General features: G+C 40.7%; 1 protein-coding gene across 3 annotated transcripts in view; it reads left to right on the top strand.

Annotated features, from left to right (window-relative positions):
• Positions 1-13,368, top strand: part of VCL (vinculin) — a 52,467-nt gene extending 39,099 nt beyond the window's left edge. For 2 of the 3 annotated variants that reach the window (XM_026044176.1, XM_026044183.1), the window contains exons 14-21: positions 105-254; positions 861-969; positions 1,979-2,281; positions 2,805-2,929; positions 3,262-3,447; positions 9,369-9,572; positions 10,227-10,331; positions 10,985-13,368. In XM_026044176.1, coding sequence (XP_025899961.1) covers positions 105-254; positions 861-969; positions 1,979-2,281; positions 2,805-2,929; positions 3,262-3,447; positions 9,369-9,572; positions 10,227-10,331; positions 10,985-11,131 — 1,329 coding nt within the window. In that variant the 3' untranslated portion in view covers positions 11,132-13,368. Of the gene's footprint in view, positions 1-104; positions 255-860; positions 970-1,978; positions 2,282-2,804; positions 2,930-3,261; positions 3,448-6,982; positions 7,193-9,368; positions 9,573-10,226; positions 10,332-10,984 lie in introns of all 3 variants that reach the window. The other variant, XM_026044192.1, reaches the window with a different exon arrangement.
• Positions 13,369-13,444: the final 76 nt, after the last annotated feature.

Raw genomic sequence — 13,444 nt, 5'->3', positions numbered from 1 at the left:
ATAATCAGAATGATTCCCAAGGCTTTAGGAAGTGAAGCTATGAAGCTTTACATAATGGAGAAGTAATGCTTGGGTCTAACCTGTTTTTCTCTGCTTACAACCAGGTGTTTGATGAAAGAGCAGCAAATTTTGAGAACCACGCTGCCAGGCTGGGAGCTACAGCAGAAAAAGCAGCTGCGGTTGGAACGGCCAACAAAAGCACYGTGGAAGGCATCCAGGCAACTGTGAAATCAGCCAGGGAACTTACCCCGCAGGTTGGCTTGCTCAGTGTCCTTGCTTGCTTAGGGCCAGGAAGGGACCTTGATGTTTTCTTCTGTGTCCTTCTGCTCTTAATACCRGCGGAGAACACAGTGCTGGCACCCTTGAAAGGAAAATGGCAAATGTTCTTTTATGCTATAAAGTAGAAAAAGCTGGTGAAATGGCATGTCTTATTCTTAAACTTCTAGACAAAAGCCACAGTGAATTTGTCCTAGCTACACAATTACTCTAAAGGGTAATGAACTATTTGAGTGGAAAATGCTCTTTAATTTTTCTCCAAAATAAGCCTTCTAGCATTTGTTCAATACTGAGACTATCCTTGGTGTTATGTTTCTTTTTAATGTTTTCCAATATTTTATTTAACTAAACAATTTTTGATGTATGATGTGCATGTAATGGAAGTTCCAGAAAACAATGTTTTTGGAAATGAATTCTAGAAGTACTGTAAATCTTAATGCAATTAAAAATTGATGAATTAGATTGAGGGTATTACAAGTGAGGAGCTAAACATCCAGTCCTGAAAGACAACTGTGTTTTCAAGAATATGTATAATGTTCTTAAGTACTGGTGTTTTCATAACTGAAAATGTTTTCCTTTSGCAGGTAGTATCAGCTGCCCGTATTCTCCTGAGAAATCCTGGRAATCAAGCTGCTTATGAGCATTTTGAGACTATGAAAAACCAATGGATTGATAATGTAGAAAAGATGACAGGTAAAATGGTCATTTCTGTTGAAAACTGTGCCTAACTGATAGGGTCCCATTCTGTTTGGATTGATAGAATATGCACAGAAGTAATGATTAATAGAATATAAATCATTTCAGAGAAATGAGAGCATGTACACTATAGCTCCAGAAATTTGTGTGTTGTACAGCATGTTCACATTGTTTCATAGATGTTAATTTTGAGCATTTGGTGGGGAGTGGACTAAATTGGTCTTTAGTTCCTGCTGGAGCAAAACAGCATCATCTTGTTCATTGTGCTTGCTGATTTGTAACAGTCTATCACTCTAGCAGCTAGAGTGGTTTTTATTCTTGTTTTGCTTTCAGCGTGACCTTGGTGTGCTGAATGAGGTCAAATAATTAAATGGGGGCAAGAAAATATATTCAAAATAATAGAAGAGCTTGGTGAAAGCAGTGAATGAAACCAAGCTACTGATCTCCTACTGAAAAATTGGAACAAATGCTTCAGCTCTTCTGAACTGTAGATCCTCCTGTATCAGGCTACTTTCCAAATACTTTGTTTGACTGTTGACTACCTCTTCCTTCAATCCCTTAACTGTTTTGTGGGCATCTTGAATGTACCTTGTCACTGTATATCACCCATAAGGAGAAGAAAGCACAGCTGGAGGGACCTTTCCTTTTGTATGAAAGGGAGAGGTGGCCAAAAAGTCCTGAATACRCATAAGGAAACTTGTTGGGAGGAGGAAGCTCTGCTGCATATACTTTGCATGCCAAATCTGGGGTCGAGCTGCCTTCCAGGGCAGAAGAGTTAAGAGCCCTCAATGTCCCTAGTGGGAGGAAGCCTCGATCAGCTATTCTGACCACGGTCAGTGTGCTGGAAGGCTCATGGAATCAGAAACAAAACTGCAGTAATACAGTTAGTCTAGTCCCCCTGTGCCCTGCTTGGAAATACTTATTTTTCTCATGGTAATTGGTCCCTAGAATACTGAATATCCCTTTCCACAGATCAGATTAATAATGTGTTAAATTTTTATCCTAGGATTGGTGGATGAAGCCATTGATACCAAGTCTCTGTTGGATGCATCCGAAGAGGCTATTAAGAAAGATCTTGATAAATGTAAAGTTGCCATGGCCAATATTCAGCCTCAGATGCTGGTAGCTGGTGCCACCAGCATTGCCAGGCGAGCAAACCGCATCCTCCTGGTTGCAAAACGGGAAGTTGAAAATTCCGAGGACCCTAAATTCCGGGAGGCTGTTAAAGCAGCCTCTGATGAGCTGAGCAAAACTATATCACCGATGGTAATGGATGCAAAAGCTGTGGCAGGAAACATTTCTGATCCTGGTAAGGATTTAATGAGCTGGTTTTGAATGCATWTCTTCGTGACTGTAAGTGCTAGGAAGCAGTCCTCGTTGTGTCCAGTTAACATGCATGCAATCTTGGTTTAAGCTTAAATCCCACAGAGGGAAATTGAGGTCACACTATTAACTGCTGGATCTTGCTCTTGTTAAACACAAAGAGGTGAAAAGGATTCAGTATTTTAGCCTCATGTGATTTCATGATCTTTACTAGTGGCAAATRCATGTTTTGGAAAATTGGCTGCATTGTACAATAAAGTATTGTAGATTTTTTTAGAATAAACACTGTCATGGGAACTATGTTATTCATAGTTACTATTTCTTAGTCTCACAACTAACATTTCAAACATTGAAATCCAGTGTAAAAGTAGTTTGTAACATGATTTCAGATATATATATGTGCAATCTGCACAATATTTTGTTGTGTAAATATTTTTGGGCTACTGTTGGTGTTTTAGATAACAAGAAATGCTAGGTTTTGTTGAAATTAAGATGAGATTTTTTTTCAGGTTTGCAGAAGAGTTTCTTAGATTCTGGATACAGAATCCTGGGAGCTGTAGCCAAAGTCAGAGAAGCCTTCCAGCCTCAGGAACCAGATTTTCCACCTCCTCCTCCAGACCTTGAGCAGCTTCATGTACGTGCAGCATAGTTTGTAACAGAATAGTCGATTACCACTGATAAAGTGTAAATTGAGCACTAAAATTACTGAAATATATTTTTATTTATTAGAAATAAAATGTGTTACCTGGCCAGTCATAYACAAACATCATGAAAAGAGAGGAAAGAGGAAGGACAAAAAAGAAAACAAACAAACCAAACTAAGAAAAGAGATTCCAAGATAAGACTGGTTCTCTTATAACAGAGAGCCCTTGGGAAAAACAGAAGGCGTGAACCACGATATGATCCCTGGCTTCATCTTTGTGCTGCTTCATTCCACTTAATAGCTTTTTTCCTCCTCTTCCTTAGCTGACGGATGAGCTCGCCCCTCCAAAACCACCACTGCCCGAAGGGGAGGTTCCCCCACCCAGGCCGCCGCCGCCTGAGGAGAAGGATGAAGAGTTCCCTGAGCAGAAGGCAGGAGAGGCCATCAACCAGCCCATGATGATGGCTGCTAGGCAGCTGCACGATGAGGCTCGCAAATGGTCTAGCAAGGTGAGAAATTGCTGCGTATRTGTCTTGGGTCAAAAGGAATTCTTTGTCAGGATCAGTGTTTTAATTCACTCCCGTCAGTTGTCTAATTTTCTCTTCTGGGCTTTGGCTAATACTTGTAATTTTGTATGTTTTGTAGCTGTCTGCTACCAAGCTGTATAGTAAACTGTAAATGTAATCTTGATAATTTTTTTGTCTATGAAAAAAAATGATGCTTTGCATAGGAGTCAAAGGCAGTGTGTGCAAATCTTCAGACAGTTTGAAAGATACAGAGTGCACTGTGAAGAGAAGGGCATTAATTTCTTTCAACCTTATAAATTTGCTAGGGCCAACTATGGCAGAGATATTTCATGCTTGAGTATTGAATAGCATATGCTTGAAATAATGTACTTATCCCAGACAGAAATAGTCTAGGTCCCTAAAATGTCTGGTTTTGCCCAACTTTAAACTGAAGGAGTTAAAAAACCTGATGTGTGCCTGGAAACRCCCTTACAGTGGTCCTGTGAAATCCTAGACAGCTTATAAAGGTGGACTTCAATATAGAATTAAGCAGTGTATGGACAGGATATATAGCATAGTGGTGGAGTAGTAAGAGTGAATATAAAAATACACTTGACGGTTGCTTTAATCTCTCTGGCTACCTTGGTGTAGCTGCCAGAAGAGGAAGGCCTGCAGAAGCTTTAAAGGGGCTGTAAAGTAAATGAGGCTCCTCTCTCCATGCTTTCTCAACTGGTAGTAGCAGAGATTGGACCAGCTATTAAAACTGTGGTAACAGGAGGAATTCAACTCTTAAAATCCTCAGTGAGCTACATGTAACCGTTGTGAGCCTTGGAGCTGCTAGCACGTTTTTGAACACACTTCTGCACAAATGCACGTGACTTCTCTGCTGAGGTATTTGTGGTCCTTGAAGCTGGTGTTGCCTGGAGAGCAACTGGTACTTGAGCCTTTCTGCACTGACAAACTGGCTGCTGAATTAACTGACTTTGCCAAGTCGGTTTTGATGTGACAGATACCAGCCCCAGGGCTCATGAGATGGTTTGTCTTAATTCTGGGAAGAGCTTAAAGTGACTTTGCAGTTAATGTGGTGCAGTTATGATCARAAGGTGATGGTATATAGATGGCCTGGTCTCAGTCCTATTTTGCAATGAATCCTACTTACTATCAGGTCCAAAAGCCTTCATTTTCTTCGAACTTGAGTGATAGGACAAAGTAGTCTGAAGTCTTTATTCTGGTTAATAAGTGCAAATGTAACTCATTTGCTTCTCTYGAGAGATGTTCTGCCTCTGGTAGCAATTGAGTAAGGATTTCTCTGAGCTTTGGCCTTGTGCAGGTCTTAAAGATCAGGATTTGGCTTTTAAAAACTCAATTTTTTCCTTCCTAGTTAGATGGTGAATTAAAAGCTAAATTTAAACAGCTGACAGAATTAACTTTAAATTTGTGTGTATTTAAAAAAATGTGTGCCCAATACGAAAGACTGTGGAAGTATAGATAAAATGCAAAAGGAATCTTGCAAATCAGTTTTGAAATTATTTTTCCTATTCTTCTGGATTTGACACATCAATTWTGATATTAAAGGGATACTATTGGCGTTTATTAGTCATCTCAGAAGGTAATTGTGAAGTTGAGATTCTTAACTTCTGCTGCCTTAAAGAGCTTTGGTATTGGAATTCCAGAGCAGGTAACTTAAAAATATACAGTAGGAAATAATTTTTTTTATGATATATATTCTACATTAGATAATGTAGTTATTGAAATAACTAGACTAAGTAGACTACAGTCTACGGATTGCCTCCTGATTGTAGAAGGAGCTGTAAGGTTCCTGTATTTGGATTATGAAACACTTTTTTCATTGCCCTTTGTCAATGTTTGTCAGTTTGTCAATGATGGCTTTTCCACACCTCACCGTTTTAATTTTAAAATAATTTTTGTAGGTAGTCATACTCTAAACCAAAATTATGGAGTTTTCAAAACTATKTCTGTAACTTCTCGAGCCACTTTGTTATTAGGTGGGGGAGGAAGAGGGACTGATGCCCAGTACTGCTGAGGAAGGTGGGTCAGATGAAGGATGGAGATGCAAGGTCCTGCTCATGCCAGATGGGAGCAGACTGTGTGCCAAATGGCTTCTGCTCTATGTGCCTGATGGTGTTACTCTACTGATTTTTCCTGTTTAATGCTTACGGAAGGGGAAGTACTTAGTCTGTTAAAATACTGCTGACATTCTTGATTTTGTAAAAGTTAAACTTGATTTTTCTTGTCTGCCTCTCTCAAGTTTTCRTCGCTGAATGGATGCTGGATTTCTCTGCACTCCTTTTTTTCCCCTCATGGAGTGCAAATCACACACTGTCAGTTGCTCTAGATTTTCCTGCCTTTTTTCTCATTTGGCTAATTCAGAGAATAAAATTTTCCTTTTTTGGTTAGGTTACTGCATAGAAATTGCCATTAGAAAGGAGGGGATATTTGTAAGCTTTGCATTTGAGACTTAAAAGATGTGTCTTGTCTAAAGATGAGTCAGTCTGGCGGTATATAAATRGTGTAACTTGTTTCTTCCAAATGTTTTGACCTTTGTTTTGGATGTTTTTCTATAAAAGGCCATATCTTAAGCAGAACAGCTTGAAAAGGCATACTTTTTATAAAGGATTGTTTGGTTGGTTTCACACTTTGTGATCTGAGAAGTGCACTTCGTAACTATAGAATATGTTTTAATGCTGCTGTATTCTAAGCACTTGTACTGTTGAACTATCACCTCTTTATATGATCTACCCTCAGCTCAATATATTTGCTTGAATCCTATTTTTTTTCTTTCCTCAAGGTAATGGATGCAACATGTCGTGGCAAAACAGTATAATATGCTTCATAATCCTCTTATTTTACTAACTTCATTTCAGTCTTTTTTTTACAAGCATTGTAATATTGCCAGCGTTCATGACATTCAGTATCACCTCCTCTTTTCTTAGCTGGTTTTGTTCTTTTCCRTGTTATCTGCAGCACCTCAGTCTTTACTTCTCCAGTCACTTGTCCCCCTCCTTTTATCCATGACAGAAAGCAGAGTGTCAGTGACTTCTCTGTGATGCTGCTCTGTGTCCTTGTTACCTGCGTGTGAAGCAGCTTCCACACACAGCTTTTTGTCTGCGCAAATACCATGATCATCAGCTGCTGTGCTTGCTCCTATCCAGTCAAAATGGCTTTCTTTAAAACAGAAACCCATTCATTTCATCCTTGTCTTGCCAGAAAAATGTTGTTCTGAAAATCAGCGCCTGCATTTTGCAGCTGTGTGTTAGTTGAAAATGTTGCTCCATCTTGGAACTGTAACTTCTTAATGTCCTTGGTAACTTTGGTTCACAGGTGAAATGTTTGTTTTGCTTTTGCTAATCTTGTAGACCCTCCTCTTCTCCCTCTGACTCTAAAGTTGTCCTGTCGTATCCTTAGAGGCCAAGAGGACGTTTGGTCACTAAAACAGCTCAGTTCATGCTCTTCAACCAAGTTCTGCTTCTCGTACTAACTGTCCCCTGTTTCTCCACCCTTGCTGCCACCTGCAAAGCCTGATGTGACTGTGATTAATGAAGCCGCAGAGGCTGGTGTAGATGTAGATGAGGAGGATGATGCAGATGTTGAATTCACTCTCCCCTCTGACACTGAAGATGATTACGAGCCTGAGCTGCTGTTAATGCCAACCAATCAGCCTGTTAACCAGCCCATTCTGGCCGCTGCTCAGTCTCTGCATCGGGAAGCAACCAAGTGGTCTAGTAAGGTACTCCTGAGTCTCCCCCGGGCGACCGCTCTGTGTGCATCGGCCATGGGGCAACGCTGGCACATTTGCATCACTCTTGAGCCCTGCAAGATCCCATGATTCGGAATGAATAAGCGTGTCTGCACTTCATCCTAAGGACTGAGAGTGGCTTCACGAGTCTGTTAGGTCTGTCTGTCAATGCTAGACTGAAGCTTGATTTGGTTCACTTATTAATATTGAGAGGCTTGGTCTCCCTTTGCATCTGCCTGTTGTTTTATGTTATGGCAGCTTTCAAATTGTAATAGGGGTTGTCTTCCCTCGCCCGTTTTCTTTTTCATTAATTCTGGCTACCTGTGAAGCCATGGGTGATGGTTTCCTAATGACTGTTGTAATGATGCAACAGAGCATATGGCATTCAAGAAGTCACTTAACACGTCCCTTGTGCTTTGCCCCCTTTGCCATCAACTAAAATCCATCTGAACGAGGAATGGCTTGGTATGGCAGTGTTTATTCCAGAGGACTGGCTGCTGGCTTGCATTTGGCTGATCTGCAAACGCTGGTCTTGAGAGAATCCTGTTCTGTTGTTGTCGAAGGAGCTGCACTGAATGTATTAGTAGCTGAATTGAGATTGTGTTTTAAGTGAATCCAATGGAAATGCGAGATGAGGTTCAGGCATTCACAAGGACCCTGTCTCTTCTGCCTAAACACACGTGTTTGCAAGATTGGTCACTTTATTTTTTTTGTTTTGCCAATGGCATGCTGCAAGAAGTATGGCTGTTCTAGAACTGAGATTAGGTGTGTATGTGTATATAATAGTAAACTATTTGTAATAAAAAGGGCTTTCAAAATGTTCTTGTCCTTTTCAGATTCTGATGCTTGGATAACTTGTTAGAGGGCTTCGTAAAGGACATTGGTCCTAATTACTTGATCCTCCTACGTGAAAACATGGAAAAGCTTTATTATATCACGTGCATCCTAAGTGGTTATACTAGCAAACTGCTTAACTGTCAGGGCACAGTAACAAATAGTTCAGCTTCTTATCACTTGTATCTGCGTGATGTTTGATAATGTTTGGGATTTCTTCTTAAATTTAGTAGTAGCGAGTCACMTAAGTATGTGCAGAGGGATGGAGAATGCATTTGCTAGGCTGATTTCTCCCTGTGCACTACTTATTCTGAACTTCATGGGTGTTAATCATGGAATTACATTGAAGAAAGTGTGCTAATACTTAACTCACTGTGCTAATACTTCATCCACACAACAGGAATGTTTCATGGCACYGAATATTTCACACGTGTCTAACAAGTTTCTCCAAGGTGAATCTGCATATACTAACACACTGTTTTAACAACTGGTCRGCTAGGTCTACTTTTTCTTGCACTAGGTTTCTCTCTGGAACAGAGTATGAGAAACACTTTTGCCTTGGGCATCCTTAGCTCATATGCTGCAGATATTTTTCAGAAGTATTTCTGTCACTGTACTTCTAATACATTAAATACAAGAAATCTGAATGTAATCTGAAGAATATCAATAATAGATTAGCTCCTAAAATATGAAAAAGATTTCTCCCCGGAAGCATTGTTGTAAAGGGGAAGAGTTTGTTAAAAAGGAAGATGTATTTTGAAAGAGTAAAGGAGGTCATTGAATCTTGTTACTGCATCACAGGCTGGGACAAAACTTCTCTGTGTTAGAGATTCTCTTCCTTATTTCCTTTACCAATGCAGTGAGGTAGCAGTATAGCAGATACTGCAGTGACTTCAGTTGTAGATGCCACTTAAAACTTTATGCTTGACTCTTCAGACTAGACTATTTAACTTAATTAGTGCTATTTGGTTTAACAAGCTACTTAGCACACTCCTTAAACCATGTTGCTTTACTGGGAAATCTGGAATTTCTAATGCTAACAACATGCTTCATCTTAAAGCCTAGCCAGCAGACCAGTAACCCCTTCCATGGACCAACTAACACTTCTCTTTGCCGCTTCTTTTTTCCAGTTTTTTTCCTGAGTGTTAGGAAGAAAAAAGTCACAAATACAAAATTAGTAGAGACTTTCCCTGTTCCTCGAAGAAACCTCCTCTGTGTCCACCAGTCATTCCTCCCTCCTTGAGAGGGTTGGCCACCGAACGCGTGGGGCACCGCTCAGGCGGGGTTCGTGCGGCGGGGCGGCCCTGACACTAACTGCTGCCCTTGCCCCCAGGGGAACGACATCATCGCGGCGGCCAAGCGGATGGCGCTGCTCATGGCCGAGATGTCCCGCCTGGTGAGGGGCGGCAGCGGCAACAAGCGCGCCCTCATTCAGTGCGCCAAGGACATCGCCAAGGCGTCCGACGAAGTCACGCGCCTGGCCAAGGAGGTGGCCAAGCAGTGCACCGACAAGCGCATTCGAACAAACCTCTTGCAGGTAACGAGTTAACGTGGAGCGTCTCCAAAAGGCCCTTTTTTTTGGTCCTCTCTAAGTACGTGTGAAGGATCGGAGCACAGGAGCTGTGCTGGTAAATCACTGCTCTCTCTCCTTCACTTGTTAGACTTGGTCACATTTCAGGTCTGTTCTTAGATCCCATTGCATAGATTGTGTTTTGCGAAGTCTGGATTTGGTTACAGATAGATGGAAGATGACAATGCCCAAAATAACATGAAAAAATGTTATGCTTTTACCCTGGTCTTTACAATGTTTACATTGCTTTATRGTTCACCTAGCCATTCCTCTTGTGTCGAAGTATGATGGCAGTAATGTAGCGCGCTCCCGGACTTGTTTACCCTCTCAGATCATCAGTGGTGACAGAATATGTATTTGGCCAAGTAGACCCTTAAAGATTATCTAGAGGAGAGTAAAAATATTGGCTCCATTCTCTCAAAGAATTCATGTAGGAAGTCAGGAGTGTAATAAGAAGCTCAAATATCCTACCAATATTCTATGCTTATTTCTTGTCTAATACTAAAGCAGCACAAAATGATTTAGCTGAAARCCCAGTAGATAACTTATTGGATCAGTTTACACTGAACCACTTTGAACTGTTAACACCACTGTGAACTGTGTTTAATGCTCCTTCCATAGGTCTGCGAGCGAATCCCAACCATCAGCACACAACTCAAAATCCTCTCCACYGTCAAAGCCACCATGCTGGGCAGAACTAATATCAGTGATGAAGAATCAGAACAGGTAAGAGGCATGGTAAGAACAGGTAAGACTAATGGTAGTGTGAGCTGTTTTACTTGTTTTTATGGGAAGAATGTCTAGTCTCAGMTATATTCTAGGAATTCAATATCAGAAATTGTAGCTTGGCTGTGTGATAAAGCTAATTTTAGTCTAGTGCCTTGGTTTCTGGTTCAAAGGCTGTAGTTTAATGGTGGKACACTGATTCATCCTAAGCCGCGAGGTTATTTTCATTGAAAATTTCATATGAACAAATTGTTAATCTCTTCATAGCAAAAAGCAGAGCTAGCAAAAGAGTTGGCTTCCAAAACTGTAGGGCAGATTAGACATCTGAGGGGCACTGGCACCCTCTAGGGRGCTGCAGTGAAAATACTTGATTTTCCAATTTGACTGACGATGTTTCCTCATCCTGTAGCTGTTATGACTGCTCTTTTGTTGCTTTTGGGAAAGAGTGGTCAACTCTGAGACACGGRGCTTTATTCAGATTACACTGGAGATGAACAATGACAAAAACGGGGTCTTGCTCTAAATCAGCCTATTTCTTGGTTTCCAGAGACTGATTGTTTCAATTCCTTTTATAATTTAGTTAAGAATGATAGCATGGGCAGAATGTTGGTGTCTTGTTAATACATTGCCAACAATTTTTCTTTTCTTCACAGGCAACTGAGATGTTGGTTCATAATGCCCAGAACCTCATGCAGTCTGTAAAGGAAACTGTGAGAGAAGCAGAAGCAGCATCCATTAAGATTAGAACAGACGCCGGATTCACCCTGCGCTGGGTCAGAAAGACTCCCTGGTATCAGTAGGCACTTGCCACATAAGTATTGTGTTCTGTGACATAAAATGCCTTTTTTTTTTTTTGACACAGGAGAAAAACATGAACAGCAAAAGGTGCTGTAGAAGAGCTTAAAATTAGCTTTTGCTAATGCCCCATTCTAAGGGTATGAATTATATGAATATGCATTTTAGATCTTCAGAAAGCATTTGATATCACACAAGTCAAAATTGCTTTCAACAGTACAATTTTTTTTATTGTTTGTTTGCTTTTGAAGGTTCTCTTCATGAATTTTGTAATCCCAGAAGCACATTTCATTTATGCACTGTATATTCCAGTAGTTTCCATGTGATGATATAATACATGGACTTCACTTTGAGCTTGTACTGAAAGTCTAGGACACTAAAGGACACGAACAGTGTCACCTGGCAGTGAAACAGGGACAATCATGGATATATCAGCATTCAACTTGTCAATAGAACTGTATTAGCTGTTCTTAAGCCATGCTGAGGTTTGCTGAGAATGTTGGGAGGTATTTTAAAAAAAATGGAAGGCAGAAAAAAGTCCTATTTTGCTGAAATGATATTTTTCTCTTGCTGTTAGTTTTGCCTGGCAACAATAAGTTAAGTCGTCAAAAACTGGAGCTGTCCTTGTCACCTTGTTGTCATGCTCTAGGTGGGCATTCCAGAGCTCTTGCTCTGTCCTGAAAAGCTTTGCAGTGGATGTTGGWGTCACACTGTGGGCAGCTTGAGCCTTATGGTTGAAGGCCTTAAACTGCAGAACTTTCCTTCTTTCTCACTTCAGTGATGTGAGCTGAAAATCGTGGTTCTCTTAAGATAGCTGTATGTACTCAAACCAAACATAATCATGTCCAGGACCAGAAAGTGTCATGCCCTGGCTCATTTCTTTTTTTAAAAAAGTAAATGAGCACATACACAGGGCGTTGTTCTACTTTTTTCTCCTTTTTCCTTCAGCCTACCGTTATTCTAATCACTCATGGTAGAAACTAAAAGATGAATGAGTGTTCAATTCGGGATGACTTTTTGCCCCTCTCCCCTTCTTTCCAGCAATGAAACAGCAGTTGCATAAGCTTTTCTGAATCCAAGTACTGCAGGGACACAAAATCCTATGTTTAGGTAGTCAGATGGCTGCTCAGTCAGTGGTTCCCAATATTAACCCTTTTCAGATATTTTTACTGTTTTTTAAACTTGGGAGGCCTGAAGTTCAAAAACCTTTCCAGGTCCTAGTAATAGTAAAATGAACAAAGTGTTAGTATGTCTTTTTTTAAAAAAAAAAATCTATTATTAATAAATAGACTTGGGATATTTTTATGCTTCCATAATTTAACATGCTTTTCTATATGTCCATGTTAATTGCTCAGTAGTCCCCCTTGGCATTTGACAGAGAAGGGGAATTACTGTTCTCAAATGGTTGTCTCTGTTGCAAGGAAACTCCTTCAGTGCCCAGAGTAGCACTGGCCTCCTGGGGACCCCTTGATTTCCCTCGCTGGGAAGTGTTGCCTGGTTCAAGGGCCCTTGTGGAAAAGCTGCTCGGCCAACCAGGGGAGGAGACTGGAGGTCTGGGTCTGTCTGTAGCAGCTCCTCTACACTTGGATCTTCTCGTTTTCTCCTTTCCACTGCACTGTTGTCTAAAAAGGGAAGTTAACCTGGTTTATGGAAACAGCTGCCCCGGGCTGAGCGTGGCTGGGGGTTCGTCCTGGGCTCGCATCCCACGTCTGGGCACGAGGAAACATGTGGTACTTGGGATCTTTCCTTAGGATTCTCTTCTGGCAACTACCTGTAATGGGAAGAGTGAGGAAGAGATGCCAGAGCCTTAACCTGAATGTCTTGCATTTCATTGGTTTATACCAGGTCTTTAACATAACTGTAATGTAGTAATTTCTATTTAATAGTAAATAACACTGAATAGCTAGGGKTTATTTTTAAGCAGTCTTCTGAATAGCCATCCTGTATTTCTTTGCAATGTTCCTTCTTCCCCCATTCTTTTTCCACACCCCGTCCCTTCCTGCCCCACTTGGGGCTTTCCCATGAGGTTGTTTTTTTTAGCATCACTGTTTAGTTGCTTAACTGATATTAATGCAATAKTACTAATGCCTTGAATACATAATTGTTTATGCCAAAGATCACGTTTTGTTTATTGAGGAATGCTTGTGGGAATGTTATGAATCATGGTTGCCTTTAATACTCTTSCAGAATGCTTGCTCTGAGTTCTTGAACCGGTCTGTAGAAGCAGAGATGCTTGTCCACCTTATGCAATTACTGCCTTTTTTTGGAACACTATTGGTCTTCGGACCTGAAATGCAGCAAAATTTGAAAAAGACCAT

This window comes from Nothoprocta perdicaria, unplaced genomic scaffold (genome assembly GCF_003342845.1).
Source record: "Nothoprocta perdicaria isolate Ctin4 unplaced genomic scaffold, notPer1 scaffold_105, whole genome shotgun sequence".
In the NCBI taxonomy this organism is placed as follows: domain Eukaryota; kingdom Metazoa; phylum Chordata; class Aves; order Tinamiformes; family Tinamidae; genus Nothoprocta; species Nothoprocta perdicaria.
This window is presented reverse-complemented; position numbering and strand designations above follow the sequence as displayed.